The following is a 15,050-nucleotide window of genomic DNA, read 5'->3' on the forward strand; positions in this document are numbered from 1 at the left end:
GGTGACAATGGGTGACTTCAAGGTGGAAAGGAGGCAGATGCCAGGAGTGGGGGGTCAGGGGGTAAGGGGCTCAGCTGAACTTCTGTCTCCTTGTGGTTTACCCCATCTGTCAGGGGAGCTGGGTAGGATGCATTTGCACCAAATATTTGGTGTCAGGAATGAAATAAGCAACCCAGAGTCCCCTCTGTTCTGTGCTCAGGTGTATCTGCAGTTTTCTCTCCGCCCCGCCCCTCTACCCCTTCTTGCACTGTGCTGGTCTCATTTCTGGTGTGGACTGCCTGTGCGTTGTCCACCAGCTGAGCATGCGTGTCATTGCTCTCAACATGAAGTCCAATTCCTGTGTGAACCGGTCTTTGCAGCTGACTTCTACTGTCTACCCGGCTGCTTACCTCGCTTGTGTGGCTGTGGATCCAGCCTCCGTTCACCCACCCACTTAGCCCATCTGTGCAGCTGCACTGGGTACCCACTGCAGGCCAGCACCGCTCTTGGCATCGGGGTACAGCCAAGGACTCGGTGACAATAGTCGTGGCACTCACAGAGCTGATAATCTAGGGAGGGAGGCTGACTAAAGGTGGCATGGTGGTTACTTGTGACCGGTGCCAGACGGAGTGAAGTGGGACTGGACACAGCAGTGGGGACAATGAGTAAGGTCCTGAAAGAACAGAGGAGCTGACAGAGTTGGAGCAGAGGGACAGGAGTGCTGACCCCTGAACCCTGGCCAAATGGCCTTCACCTTTCAGGAGCTGCAAGAAGGCCTGAGTGCTGAGATGATTGAGAATCTAGCAGCTCCTCTGTGCCTTGTGCTTCATGCTTCCTCTGCGGTTCTTCAAGGCCTATCCTGGTTCCCTGGGCAGACCCTGGGTGACTGTGACAGGCTGACTCAGGCTGTGGGTGTCCGAGGACAGGTCTGCATCTTGCTCATGTCTGGCCCAGGGCTCAGCCTAGAGTGTGGTCATATACCTCAGGTGGAGTGCTGGTCCCAATCTTCCGAGACCTGCTCCTCCTGGCCCCCACTAGACAGGCCCTGAGACCCGCGTGTCCTCTGAACGCCTCTCCCCTGGCCCTGCTGCAGGAACTGACGTCTCCCCGCCTCATCAAAAGCCACCTCCCCTACCGCTTCCTGCCCTCCGATCTCCACAATGGCGATTCCAAGGTAATTCCCTGCTCCTTTCCCGGGCTGGGTTCCTACAAGTACAAACGCTGGTCTGTCACCCTCACCCATCTCCAGAGAACCTAGTGTGTAGTGAGACTCCTGGCCATCCACCCCTGCTGGAGCCTGTATCGCTAGCATTTTAGTCATGTTCCTAATCTGGGGTTTTCCATAGTTGAACTTGGACTTGACCAGCCCAAGTTTATCCAATGCCCATTTAAGGCCAAGGATTCAAGGCTGATGTTTCCCATTTCCTCAACTGCATGAGGGTTATGAGGACCACACTTCTCATGAGTATCAAGGCCAGAATTTTTTTGCCTTCCGTTGATATTAAAGTCAAGCTGGATGACAGAGTTATAGTAAAATGCTCAAGAAATCGTCCTAGCAGATGCTCTTGTGGAGACAAGATCGCATCTCTACCCAGACAGAGTAATAGCGAAACACATTTGGCCGCAGGGTGTGAGGGGCTGGCTGTGATGTTGGGAACGGGGCCAAGGTACGGGTAGGAGAGGGGTGTGGATCTGTGGCCTGCACAGGGCAGCCTGCCTGGGCCAGAGGATCAGTGACTAACCCATCCCTCCTGTCTGTCCCTCCTTCCTTCCCTGCTCCCACAGGTCATATACATGGCTCGGAACCCCAAGGACCTGGTGGTGTCCTATTACCAGTTCCACCGCTCCCTGCGCACGATGAGCTACCGAGGCACCTTCCAGGAGTTCTGCCGGCGGTTCATGAACGACAAGTGTGAGTGTGTCCGCCTGTGTGGACATCACGGCAGCGATGCCCGTTGTTCATCCAGCACTGGTGTGCGCTGCCGCTTTGCCCAACATTGCTTTAGTTCCGATCATCACCCCGCGGGTCGGCCTGCTTTCCCACTTCCTGCTGAGCAGGCTGGGGCTGAGGGACAGTAGGAAGCTCGTACGAGGCTGTAGCTGTGTGCAGCAGAGCAGGCGTCCTGCTTATAAGCCTTTCTCTCTTACCACGTTTGGGGTTCTGAGAAGTTCCCGTTAGAAACATCTCTCTTCTTGCCTGGGTTCTGAACAGTGAAAACAGAGGTCCCGATGTCTTTGTTATTGGCGACAGAGGCCAAGTGCAGGCTCTGGCTTTCTGTGAGAGCCCTGTGGGCCTCATCTAGGCTTGAGCATCAGGTGGGCTTAGCCCCCAGCCCCAGACCCATGTGACCTAGGGTAGGGTACACTTTGGGGGAGCTGACGGCAGTGCTCTGTGCAAGAAGCTAGTTCTCAGGGGAGAAAGGTGAACTGGGAGTGAGTGTGCCAGGGTCCCTCCATATGTCCCCTCCCCAAGGGAGTGGTGGGTCACGTCACCCCTGCTGCACGGGGCCCAGGGAGGAAGCTGTCCCCTTGGCAGAGGGTCAGCAGGTCTTCACTTCTGTTCCCCTTACCTGCAGTGGCTCCCCCCTTGCCAGTCTTGGCTTCTCTGGGTGCCCGTGCTGGACCACAAGTGGGCAGTTCAGAGTTTACACCCAAGAGTTTTGAAATGGATCATATCCGTACTTGAACTAAATCTACACCGAGACTATTTTGTAACCAAGTCTGAAAATCCCATTCCTATTTTACTTCCCAGCTCTAGTAATGCTCAGCCTCATTGTCCATTGCCCAGCCCCGCCCAGGTTCTGCAGGGAGATTATGTGGTGAGATTGGGATCAGTGTATAGGGAGCACCCAGGAACATGGTGCCCCAAGTGTAGATGGAGCTCGGGGCAGCTGAGCTGGAGCTGCCTCCCCAGCCTGGTCCAAGTACATTCCCCCCCTTGTGCACGGATGCTCGTGTGGCCATGTCTGCAGGCCTGGAACCGCTCGGCGCCCTGCCACTGAGTCTGCTCCAGCTGTGCCGGGGCAGAGAGGGAGATGCGCTCAGGGGAGGAGGGGCCCAGAGGAGGGCCACGGCCACTGCACCCAAAGGCCCCTGCAGCTTGCTAGAGGCTCTCCATCCAGGCTCCCTCCCAGCCTGCCCACTCTCTGTTAGGCCCCTCATGATCTTCCAGGCATTTGGGACAAACTGCTCTCCTAGTTCCCAAAGTATGTTTTTGTTTTTGTTTTTTACTTATTTTATTTATTTATTTATTTATTTATTTATTGTATTTTTCCGAAGCTGGAAACGGGGAGAGACAGTCAGACAGACTCCCGCATGCGCCCGAACGGGATCCACCCGGCACGCTCACCAGGGGGCGACGCTCTGCCCACCAGGGGGCGATGCTCTGCCCCTCTGGGGCGTTGCTCTGCCACGACCAGAGCCACTCCAGCGCCTGGGGCAGAGGCCAAGGAGCCATCCCCAGCGCCCGGGCCATCTTTGCTCCAATGGAGCCTCAGCTGCGGGAGGGGAAGAGAAAGACAGAGAGGAAGGAGAGGGGGAGGGGTGGAGAAGCAGATGGGCGCTTCTCCTGTGTGCCCTGGCCGGGAATCGAACCTGGGACTTCTGCACGCCAGGCCGATGCTCTACCACTGAGCCAACCGGTCAGGGCCAAAGTATGTTTTTAAGTCCCAGCATGCACCCCTGCTTCTATAGAAGCAGTTACCTCTGTGGCGTCAGTACTGCCACAAATCGCAGGTGTCTAGCAAGTTCAAATTGCCACGTGGTGTAGGGGTTGGAGCATTTAATCCCAGAGTAGGCCTGCCCGTGTTTTGAATGTCTCAGCAGTGTCCAGCACTGAAGTTCAAGGCCATGGACACTTTGCATGGTCCCACAAGTTCCCTTTAGTTTCTGTGTTCTCAGCCAGTGCCCCTTGCCTGCTCTTCTCTGTCCATGGTCCTGAAAATTTTGAATAATAAGGTGCGGGTGTGGGGCAGTGAACTTACACTGTTTACTGAGAGAACAGGGTCAGAGGATTCACTGACAGAACAGGTGGAGGAGCTGTGCTCTAGGGCAGGATCACTCCTGTTACTCGCCCAGTAATTCTCGTGGATAAGTACGTGCACCTCTCAGCACAGAGGGACTCTCAGAGAAGGAGAAGCGGGCAGTGCCCTTCCCAGAATGGTGCATCCGAGTGTGACAGCACCGTTCCACCAGTAAGGTCCACACCCTCTCTGCAGCTGTCCATCACCAGGGCTCAGACTTGCAGGCACATGCTGTTCCCATGTGCAGTGACCGCTGTCCTCATGGTTGCTGGTCACCCTTTCTGTCCAGCTTTATGTCATCCCCAGTGGTCATCTATTGTCTGTTCTGCAAGTTTTCTTTCTCTTTTTATTTTTTAACAGAGAGAGAGAGAGAGAGAGAGAGAGTCAGAGATGGATAGACAGGGACAGACAGGAACGAAGAGATGAGAAGCATCAATCATTAGTTTTTTGTTGGGCGTTACAACACCTTAGTTGTTCATTGATTGCTATCTCATATGTGAAAATTTTGAATTTTGACCATGGGCCTTCAGCAAACCAAGTAACCCCTTGCTCGAGCCAGCGACCTTGGGTCCAAGCTGGTGAGCTTTTGCTCAAACCAGATGAGCCCGCGCTCAAGCTGGTGACCTCAGGGTTTCGAACCTGGGTCTTCTGCATCCCAGTCCAACGCTCTATCCACTGCGCCACCGCCTGGTCAGGCTGTAAGTTTTCTCTTGAGCAAGAGATTTTCTTATGCTCCATGTTCATGGATGTGGCTCCTACTCTGCCCAGGGCCCTGGTTACCGACCATGGTCCCGACTTGGGTTCTCCTCTTGGGCCCGATGGCCGTTAGCCTGGCCGTGGGTGGCTGTCGCTCCCTTCTCTGCTCTCCCCTTCGTCCTCTCTAAAGCAGGCAGTGGTTGGCCTGTGTTTGAGGCCTGCCCTGTGTGTGAGTGTCCTCCTGGTGTGCAGGGGCAGCAGGAGCTGGCCAGCTGGTTGTAGGAAGGGTACTGAGGATTGGGCACCAGGGCCCATCAGGGGTGAGGGGACTGGCCTCAGTCACAAACAAGGCCTTTGGCAGAATCCCTGCTCTTTCCATTCATGTCTGCCCATTTGGCCCTCCTCTTCCAGAGCCCCCACTCATGCCTCATGTAGCGTGGGGCGAGGCCAGGCCTGGTTGGCCTGAGGAGGGCCTTTCTGCTGTGACCTGCTTCTTGGGGCCCACCCCTCAGCGACCTCTGACTCCTGATTGACACCAGGATCCCTCAGGGCCCTTTCCACACTGTGGTGGCAGGCTGCTGATGTGCTGCCACCTGCTGGCAAGATGGCAGACTAGCGTTGGTGGACGGGAGGGGTTCAGTCATTCCTGGCCAGGCGGGCCCTTTGCTGGGATCCCCTAATCTCCTGCACCCCATTGCACCGTGCTCACAAACTGACTGGCCCTGTGTCCCAGTTACTTTGGGCATTATTTTTGTTTCAGTGACCATTTGTTAAATACAGAGACTCACGGTTGCTGGGGACCATCCATGCCCCAGGTGAGCAGAGGCCTCAAGGCATCCAGAAGGTGGGGAAGGGACAGGGCTGAGGACTTTTTTGCAAGAGAGACAGGCTGAGAGGGAGGCAATGTGGGATTTCAGAAGACGCTCATCTGTGGGGCTCTTTCCTCACCCCAGCCAAGAACTTGTTTTTTCCTTCCTGAATCATAGCCCCAGGCAGCAGGAGGGAGCCCTCTGGAAGGCAAGGAGCCAACCCAGCCCCTGTTTTCATGGTTCCTCCCTGTGATGTGTTATTCCCTGGTCCCCTTGTCTCTACAGTGGGCTATGGCTCCTGGTTCGAGCACGTGCAGGAATTCTGGGAGCACCGCACAGACTCCAACGTGCTCTTCCTCAAGTACGAAGATATGCACCGGGTGAGTGCTGTGGAGGGCCCGGGCTGCAGCTCCTGATGCAGGAGAGCATGTAGGGTGGGGTGGGGCTGGGGTGTGGAGCCTGCTCTTCTGTAGACACTATGGTGGGGCTAACTGGAGTGTCCTCAAGCCCCCCGACCTGGGCCTCAGAGTATGCCCAGATTTGCCACCCCCCTTCACACCCCCTAGGCCCATGCTGGTACATCGGACCCTGCCCCAGCGCAGGGCAGCCTCTGGGTTGAGCAGCAGGTAGGGCTTTAAGGAGCCTGTTTGTTGTAAGTGGAGCAGCAGCCAGACCCACCTCGCTGCTACCCAGCACCCTCTCCATACACAGGTGACCAGCTCGCGGCCAAGGGCTAAGGTGCAGACTTGATGGGGGCTGGAGCGCAGGTAGAGGGGCGTTGAGGACTGCGGGAGGGCTGGTCTGTGAGTGAGGGAGCTTGTGCTCAGTCATAGCCTTGTCACTGTGCTGAACAGACAGGGCTGCTAGCGACCGTGGCTGACCGTTTCTGCCTCCGAGCAGCCCGGTGGGAGCTAGGGCCTGGAGGAGGATGGCTGGGTGAAGGCAGTCAGAGGTGGGGACTGGAGTTAGGGGTTCCACTTCATGGGACACCTCACCTGCAGGAGCTCCTAGGCGGATTAGAGACCTTCATTTTTAACTGTGTAACTGCCACTCAGGTCCAGGTCAGGATTTAGAGCACTGCAGCTTGTTCCTGCTGACTCCCGCTTCCCAGAGGTCACCACAGTCCGCCCTCCCTCTCTGTGGCTAGCTCTGCTCGCTTTGAACTTCCATAAGTGGAGTCACGTGACCTATACTTTGGTGTCTGGCCATTGGCCGTGCTGGGGCGGCGAGGCGTGTCCTTTCCTGTTTCTGTGTAGCAGGGGAATGGCAGCTTACCCACTCAGCGCTGCTGGGCGTTTGGATGTTCCCATTTTGGGGTAGTTATGAGTAAGTGCTGTGAGCACTCCTGTGTCTCAGTGGACACAGTGCGCTTTCGTTGGGCGTACACGGGAGTGGGGATGCCACGTCCATGCACTGGCCCAGGGTGGAAGGGGAGCCCTTGGCCCGTCCAGCTGCACACACCCCTGCAGGGCCAGCTGGGCTGGCGGATTCTTCCTGGAGCTTCCATGAACTCAGCAGTGAGTACCTTAAACCGTTACTTGAGTATTAACCCGTTGAGTGGTGAGTTTTTTTTATGCTCACTGTCTCCCGAGAGTGAGATTTTTTCAAAAAATGAAATTAGTTCAAGTTACAGTTTTATTAAAATCATGTTTGTTTGATAACCAATTTATGGAAACATGAGGGATTTACATTTGCCTTTTTTAAATGTTGCTTTACACATTTTTAAAATAAAAATTTTGTACGATCGTACTCTGGATGGTCAGAAGGCGTGAGGATGTCCATGAATGTTCATACTACTAAAAGGGTTAAGTCACGAGGCAGCAAGAGGCAAAATTGACACAAACTTCAAAGCTGAAACACAGGCTTTTGTGCTAGGCTATTCTGGACTCTGTCCCAAGCCCAAAAAGCAGAGTGGTCATTCTTCCGTGCTTTGATGGGCTCAGTGAAAGGGTCAGATGGGCTGATTCCATCTCCAGGCCCGTCACAGCTGGGACCCGCTGTGCTGCCAGGCCTGTCTGCGGACTCGGCGGCGTCCTTGCGACGGTCAGGGTTTAGCTGCTAATTCTCAGGTGTTGATTCTTTTTTCAGAAACCTCAGTAGTGGTCTGGGATCTCTTTAACAGATTGAGTGATCGTATATCCATTTTTAGTAGTCCATGTTATTTCTATCTTATCCTAAACGAGGCCTGAGTGCATGTCATTGGTCTCCAGGAACGTTGTCATCTCGGTGTTTGAGGCTCACAGCACCTTATGTGTCCTCCCTGCACCCATGCCCTCCCTGTGGGCTGCCCCAGCCTCTCTCCCTGAGAACCCTGCAGCAGCCCTGCGTGGTGGTCTCATCAGGTGCGGTGACCTGGTGGCATGGCTGCGGTGACTCCACGGCACGTGGCCTCTTGCCACAGTCCCACAAAAGTGGGTACTACCAACTCTGGTTCCCAGACGGGGCGTGAAGCTCATGGAGGTGGGCAGGTTGCCCAGGGCTAGTCTGAAGCCGGACTCTGTACATGCAGCTGGTGCACGCTGCAGACGTGCCTTCCTCTCCGAGGTACGTGCTGATGTCAAGGGCGTGTTGGTCTGATTAGGGTTCTGTTGGCCACTCTAGTGGTCTGTGTCAGTAGGCCAACTGTGTTCCTCTCTTGTGGTGACTCCTTACTTAGGGCCAGGTGTCTTAGATCTATTGCTATTTTTTTACCTTTTAAATTGGAAATAACCAGGGGGCTGGGCAAGTGAGAGGCGCTCTTTTTATTTCTTTGTTCATTCTGACATCTATTGCACCCCTAATCCTGGCCAAGCTCTGTGCTCCAGCCCTGGAGCTGGGCACCCGTACCTGCCCCATGTGAGCCCCAGAGGGCAGGACTAGAGCCAATGGTGGTGACTGGGGAGCAGAGAGGAGCTGGCACTTCATCAGCCTTCATGGGACTTTATATAAGGTTTGGGAAGTGGGTCAGAGAAACGAGACAGGTCCCTTCGCTTTGGTCGTCTTGGGGGCTTTAAGGTGCTCAGGTGCTTTATAAACGCAAGTGAGGAAGCAGCCGCCAGCGTTTTCCTCACGCAACCCCAGTGCTGTAGCAACAGGGTATTGCTTTTCACAGCTCAGGGCTCTGGGCAGAGTGGTTGGGGATGCAGAGATTGAGACTGTGAGGTACCTGCACAGTATGTCCTTGCTTAATGTTGCCTATAGGCTTGATGATTAAGTGAAATGATGTATAAGGAAACCAGGTTACCACTGGCTAATTTTTTCTATTGATTGATTTTAGAGAAGAAGGGAGAGAGAGAGAAACATTGATTTGTTGTCCCACTTATTTATGCATTCAGTGATTTCTTATATGTGCCCTGGATTCTTATGTGGATTATTTGTGGATTATTTATGGATTCTTGTATGTGCCCTGACCGGGGGTTGAACTGCAATCTTGGTGTATCCAGATGACGTACAAGCCAACCGAGTTCCCCAGCCAGGGCACCGCAGACTAATTGATATAAACAAGAATTAAGTTCCTATGGTTTCCTGTCAACATTATTAATGAAACAATTGAACAGGAAGAAGTTGTTATTTATGGAACCACTGCATTGCCCAGGGACAGAGTGGCGGCCGTGAAGAGGGGCTGTGGGGTGAGCCAGTGTGCGTGCCACTCTGGGGACCCTTGAATGAGTCAGTGATGCTCCCGCAGTCTGGAGGGTTGGGGCCAGAGATGGCTTTCTGTCAGCGGGCCAGCTGTGAGTGACTCTGGCTTCACACCAGGCCAGCTCCTGCGGGTAAGGGGCCTCCTTGCTCTCCCAGGCGCCCATCTGGGTTCCGGCTAGTGGAGGACAGGGCAGGTAGAAGGGGGGGCTGCTTCTGCTCCTGGCACAGTCTGAGTGCATTTGTACTTCTTGCTTCTGTTTTAAAATGAGCACAACTCCATCAAGCTCCTGCCTGCTTCTAAATTCCCCCGAGTACCTAGGTTTGAATACCAGAGCTGCTGCTTGAGAGCTGTCCTCTGGCTATTTCCTAACCCTGGGATTTTACTTCCAGACAAGGCCCATCTCAGGCTTTGCTCAGGACCAACTGGGCAGTGCATACAAAGCCCCCCACTGTGCCCAGCTCAGAGTTGGCCGTCAGCAAAGGTGCTGCCTCTAATGGGTCCCCTGCTCTCCGCTCTTGTCTTCTAGGACCTGGTGACGATGGTGGAACAGCTGGCCAGATTCCTGGGGGTGTCCTGTGACAAGGCCCAGTTGGAGTCACTGATCGAGCACTGCCACCAGCTGGTGGACCAGTGCTGCAACGCCGAGGCCCTGCCTGTGGGCCGGGGTATGTGCCCCTGCCCGCCACATCTGCTCCTGCCCCTGCCCGGGGGCCCAGGCCCAGCTCCCCTCCCTGCCCCTGGTCAGTGTCCTGCTGCTTGGGGTCATTTCTCCAGAGTCCTCTGCTCTCCTTGGGGCAAGAAGGTCACCTGGAAGCCGGGTCCATTGATGGTGCCATGGAGTGCCCTCCCACGATGGCAGCAAATGGTGTTTTAGTTCACAGGAGTGCCTGCCATTCCAGGCTTGTAGGCAAAGTGTTTTCAAGCAGATGTCTTCCCAGATGGCCCCACAGAACAGAGCCGGAGGACGGGTCTGGGGCTGTGGAATCCCAAAGCTCCCAGTGTGCAGGTGGACTCCTCAGCCTTCACTGGCTGTGGGCGGGAGAGAGCTCCTAGGTGAGGAAGAGCCGTTTCCTGCACTCACCAGGGGTGCTGGTGCCACAGACTAGCCCCACCAGGACACAGGAGAGAACAGGAAGTATAGGCCCTCCCTGAAGCTGGCCAGACTGGTGTTACTGCAGGAGGCTGGCGCCCCTTCCTGGAGCTGTTTCTTGGGCATGAAGCAGTTTGAGATGGAGAAGATAGTCTAGGCAGGAATCCTCTCCAGACCCCGCTGGGCTGCTCTCCCTGTCAGAGGCTGCTTGATTGTGGAGAGCTCAGGCAGTAAAATCCCCTGAACCCTAAGTGGGGGCGGTGGCCATGTAAGCCGCCCTCTTGGTAAGCATGAATTGCCTCTGACACCTGGTGGTGTAAACCTGAAGCAGGTTCCTACACGGGGGAATCAAGCATTCTCAGGTGATGAGCCCTGAGAATGCCTGAGGGGAGGGCACTGAGATGCCGCCCATCTCAGATACTCGGGGACTTACCTGGGTGGTGGCAGGAGGTTGGGGCTCCCATCACAGCTGCTCAGAGTCCTGGGGCAGGGGACTGTGTGCCGGGGGTGGGGGTGGGTGGGTGGGGGTTGCCTTAGGTCAGGCCTCTGAGCTTAGACAAGCATCCACTTCTTCCTCTGCAAAGGGCTGCCCATGGCTGCCGGCCGTGTGGCTAATGGGCTGTTCTGAAGGTCAAGTGGACAGTGCATTCCTTTCTTTAAAGGCAGAGCAGTCAGCTTTTCCAGGAAGGAAAGTGAAACCAAAATACCTCGTGACTTATGTTCTGGCTGCATCACAAATGTTTATGATTTAAAATTTATTTGCTCATTTTCAGTTTTGCTTTTGCTCTGTTGTGTTATCCTTGGGTTTGACCTTTTCCCAGGTAACCCGTTTGGTTTGTTTGTGTAGTAAAGAAGTGTTGGGGACATAGCGCGTTCCATGTGCTCCTTCTGACATGTTTGCTTTATCATTGTTTACTTTGGTTTTGCTTTATTTCAGTTCTTTGATTTTGTTTTCTTTTAGCACATTGCCTCTTTGCTCGGAAGACCTCCTTGCGTTGGTGAGAATGCAGGGGCTTGAGTAGCCAGCTGCATTGCTTAAATTTGATTCATATCACAGCATACATTGCACTGTCTTGATTCCAAATTCTACACCAGGTGGGTGACTCCTTTGATGAGCTCTCTTGGCTGCTTTAGCCGAGAAAAATAATAGTGGGAAAAACATTTTTTTTTTTTTTTTGTATTTTTCTGGAGTTGGAAACGGGGAGGCAATCAGACAGACTCCCGCGTGCGCCCGACCGGGATCCACACGGCATGCCCACCAGGGGACGATGCTCCGCCCATCTGGGCCGTTGCTCTGTCGCAACTAGAGCCATTCTAGCACCTGAGGCAGAGGCCATGGAGCCATCCTCAGCGCTTGGGCCAACTTTGCACCAATGGAGCCTCGGCTGTGGGAGGGGAAGAGAGAGACAGAGAGGAAGGAGAGGGGGAGGAGTGGAGAAGCAGATGGGCGCTTCTCCTGTGTGCCCTGGCTGGGAATCAAACCCGGGACTCCTGCATGCCAGGCCAACGCTCTACCACTGAGCCAACCGGCCAGGGCCGGGAAAAACATTTTTATAGTACGTTTGGTCTAGAAGCTTCTGTTTTTTTCTCCCTTAGGTATCACTAATGGGTCACAGGAGCAGTTTCTCTTTGTTTTTTTCCCTCTCCAACACTGACATAGTTTTAATTTACCAAAGGGAAAATCCTTGTCACAGTGGCTATGTTATCTCAGCATCTGCAGGGTTGCAGTTTGTGCCTGAGGTTCTGCCAGGACAAGGCCCACTTTAACCAGGTTGTGAAGGAAAGGTACTTGCTGTGGACCCTCAGGGCTCTGATCTCAGAGATGCTGACCCAAAAAAAATTCTGAACTGCCGTTTCAGTCTCCCAAGGCCATTCCTGGAAAGCACAGCAACAGTGCTCTGCAGGGGGGCGGGTTCACGTCTCCCAGGGCAGCTAGCTCCCAGAGCTGGGAGGGCAGCATCCCCGCTCCTGACATCTACACGGTCACCATTAATCTTTGACCGGCACAGCTGCAGATTTTCATAGTTAACAGGAAAGGAGGGGGTTCAGCAGGTTCAGGGTCATTTTGAGCTCTCCCTCCAAAGCCTGCATAGCCGGCAGGTAGCCTACATGCCAGTCTGTGGGTTCCGTGCTCCTGTGGGTCAGCCAGGAACACATGTATTATGACTCGCTGTGCTGCAGCGTGGCATGGTGGCTGGAGGCGGCCCTGCTGTACGTGCGCTGAGTCGGAAGTTGTTGCTGTCTGCCGCACACACTTGGTGTCCAGTCACGGAAGCTAGTCAACACTGTGAGTGTCCCATTCCCCCCTGAGGTTGCACGGGCAGGCTTCTCGAAATCTTTCTCCTTGACCCGGAGGCTTCCTGCTCACTGAAACATGTTCTTCCTGTGGGATGATTTTTCCCCCCTTTCACATTCTTCAGAAGCAAATGCTGCCTCCACGGGTGGAGCTGTGGAGCCGTGAGTAGTGATGCCACAGAGGCCCCAGTTTCACATGGTGCCAGGGCGCAGATCCATTCCACAGATGCTGCCCACCGTCTGGGAGTTGAGCGTCACTGCTCTGTGTGGGGTCCAGCAGTGACTGGGGCAGAGGCCCCTGCACTCAGCTCTGTGTACTTGTGGTGCTGGGCCACTGAGTGGAGAAAGGACAGACTTAGGGAAGGGGGTTCAGCTTGTCCGTAGTTCAGCTTGCCTGTCCTGTCCCCACTAAGGTCAAGCTTGGAGGGTCCAAGAATAGATCTGGAACCTTCCAGATCCATTTCTAAGGCTTCCCGTGGTTCAGCAGCCGGCCTGCCAACGCTCGAGTTCAGCAGGTGTTCTCCTTTGTGTTCCAGGGAGAGTTGGACTGTGGAAGGACATCTTCACCGTGTCCATGAACGAGAAGTTCGACCTGGTGTACAAACAGAAGATGGGGAAGTGCGACCTCACGTTTGACTTTTATTTATAATAACAGCGACAGCAACCCTGCATGCTCACAGTCCCCAGATGCCACTAGCTACGAGTCCCATAGGCACGCATTCGTTACTCGCTGGACAAGCTCCGGAAGTGGTTGTGGACACGTGGGGAGGGGAGCACAGAGGAAGTGGGGGGTGGGGTGGGCTTGCTTCTGGTCTGGAGCAGCTGTCCCACCTTGGGAGTTTGGAGTCCGTCCTTGTCTGATTACAAACACTGTTGCGGTCGCCGCTGTTGATGGCTGGCAGCATAAGCATAAAGTCTGTAACATACGCAGCTAGGATGTCTGCCTTTTACAGCCCCACGTTACTTATTGTATTTTATAGAGCTTTTCACTGGAAATCAAAATAAATGTCAGTATAAACCAAATACAAGTTCGTTTCCAAGGGGACTCAGGAGCGAGCCACACCTGAGTGGTAGAAGGATCTCAGGGTTTACCCTCTGTTTCTGTCGTGTTCTTTTGTGAGGCACAGCCACTCCCTACTCACCTGGCTCAGAGGGATGCTTTGGGGATGGGGGACTCCTGATGGTGTGCTGTTCTTTGTAACCTACTGCAAATGAAGCGGAAGCTGTTCACCAGGGCATTTTCAAAGGGGACGCCGCTCTGCGAGAAACTCCAGCTACTGAGGAGCCAGCGGTACACTCCGGGAGGAAACTGCCCACGAGGCCAGCAGACGGGTCTGATCCGTGCGGCGACCAGAGAATCTGCACTGGAGACACTGAGTTCTTGTTTACGGTCTTTCTTTTGTTCCCTGAAGCAAATACCTGCCGACGCTGGCAAGCAGATGCTGTGTAGTGAATTTCTGGAACTCCTGGTCTTTAGCATTCAGGTTGTTCCGTCTCTACCCAGGGCGCTCAGCCATGGGAAAACTATTTTGCAGGCTTAACGCCCTGTTTCCCTTGGCCCAGGTTGGCAAGCTCGCCCTTGTCTGTGTCTGCCCTGTGCCTCAGTATATCGGGGGAGCAGAGGTGGTATCTTTATTTCCCCCCCATACACCTGCTTTATTTTCTGGCCCCCATTTGGCTGGAGAAGCAGCAGAGAGGCGGCCAGGTGAGCAGCTTGTATGCATGTTGTCGCCGCAGTGGTACTGGGGTGGTATTCATGTGGCTAGGATATACCTGGAGAGGTGGCCGGGGGTCACTACCGAATAAGGAGTCAGTTCTGTGTTGCATCTTTGAAACGGTGTGTTTTCTTTGTGAAGGCAAGCCGCTGGAGCCAGGCAGGTGGCATGTGGCATTGCATGGTTGGCTTGACAGCACCTTTTCTTCGCATCCCTGAGGGAGGCTGCTTTCTGTGAAATTTCTTTTCTATTTTTCTATTTTTAGTACTGTATGGATATGACTGAGCACCCACATGATACTTCTGTGCTTGCTTGCATCTTTAATAAAGACGTGTCCCAGGCCTGGTGTCGAGCGTGTGCTGGGGGGTGGAGGGGCCCCAGGTGGTCCCCTCAGCATTTCAGGGCAACATAGATGTGAGCCCCATTGACACCCTAGTCCTGGGGCTGACTGCACAGGCTCACAGACCCATGTCAGGCTTGACTGTCCCACTTGGATTCAACGTTCCAAGGGTAACCTCACTTGCTCTTTGTCCATAGTCTTTGAAACGTTCTGTAACCTAAAATGAAAGGCAGGTTGGGGAGAAGAAGGAAAGCTTGGGAGAGATTTGGGGATGGCAGGTGTTTCAGCCTCTGCCTTGAGAGGTCCCGTTGTCAAGGTGGTGAAATCACACTGCCCCGTGAAGTCCAAACTGACCTGATTCCTCCTGGAAGGAAAGTCAAGACATAGTTTTCCCTGATAAAGCTTGGGCTTTCTGGAAAATCGTGTTTATTTTCCAACAGACTAGTTCCTCTTAAGTCTCAGGTGAAATCCCAGACTGGATT

At 54.2% G+C, this 15,050-nt stretch overlaps 1 protein-coding gene across 2 annotated transcripts in view; it reads left to right on the top strand.

The window, feature by feature from the left end:
• The window catches only part of SULT4A1 (sulfotransferase family 4A member 1), a 30,888-nt gene extending 16,319 nt beyond the window's left edge, over nucleotides 1-14,569 (top strand). The window contains exons 3-7 of one of the 2 annotated variants that reach the window (XM_066255841.1): nucleotides 1,073-1,153; nucleotides 1,765-1,891; nucleotides 5,792-5,886; nucleotides 9,655-9,793; nucleotides 11,180-11,308. In XM_066255841.1, the coding sequence (XP_066111938.1) occupies nucleotides 1,073-1,153; nucleotides 1,765-1,891; nucleotides 5,792-5,886; nucleotides 9,655-9,793; nucleotides 11,180-11,220 (483 nt within the window). In that variant the 3' untranslated portion in view covers nucleotides 11,221-11,308. Of the gene's footprint in view, nucleotides 1-1,072; nucleotides 1,154-1,764; nucleotides 1,892-5,791; nucleotides 5,887-9,654; nucleotides 9,794-11,179; nucleotides 11,309-13,049 lie in introns of those variants that run through there. The other variant, XM_066255831.1, reaches the window with a different exon arrangement.
• The last annotated feature ends 481 nt before the right edge of the window (nucleotides 14,570-15,050 follow it).

The sequence above is a fragment of the Saccopteryx bilineata genome, chromosome 1 (assembly GCF_036850765.1).
Source record: "Saccopteryx bilineata isolate mSacBil1 chromosome 1, mSacBil1_pri_phased_curated, whole genome shotgun sequence".
In the NCBI taxonomy this organism is placed as follows: Eukaryota; Metazoa; Chordata; class Mammalia; order Chiroptera; family Emballonuridae; genus Saccopteryx; species Saccopteryx bilineata.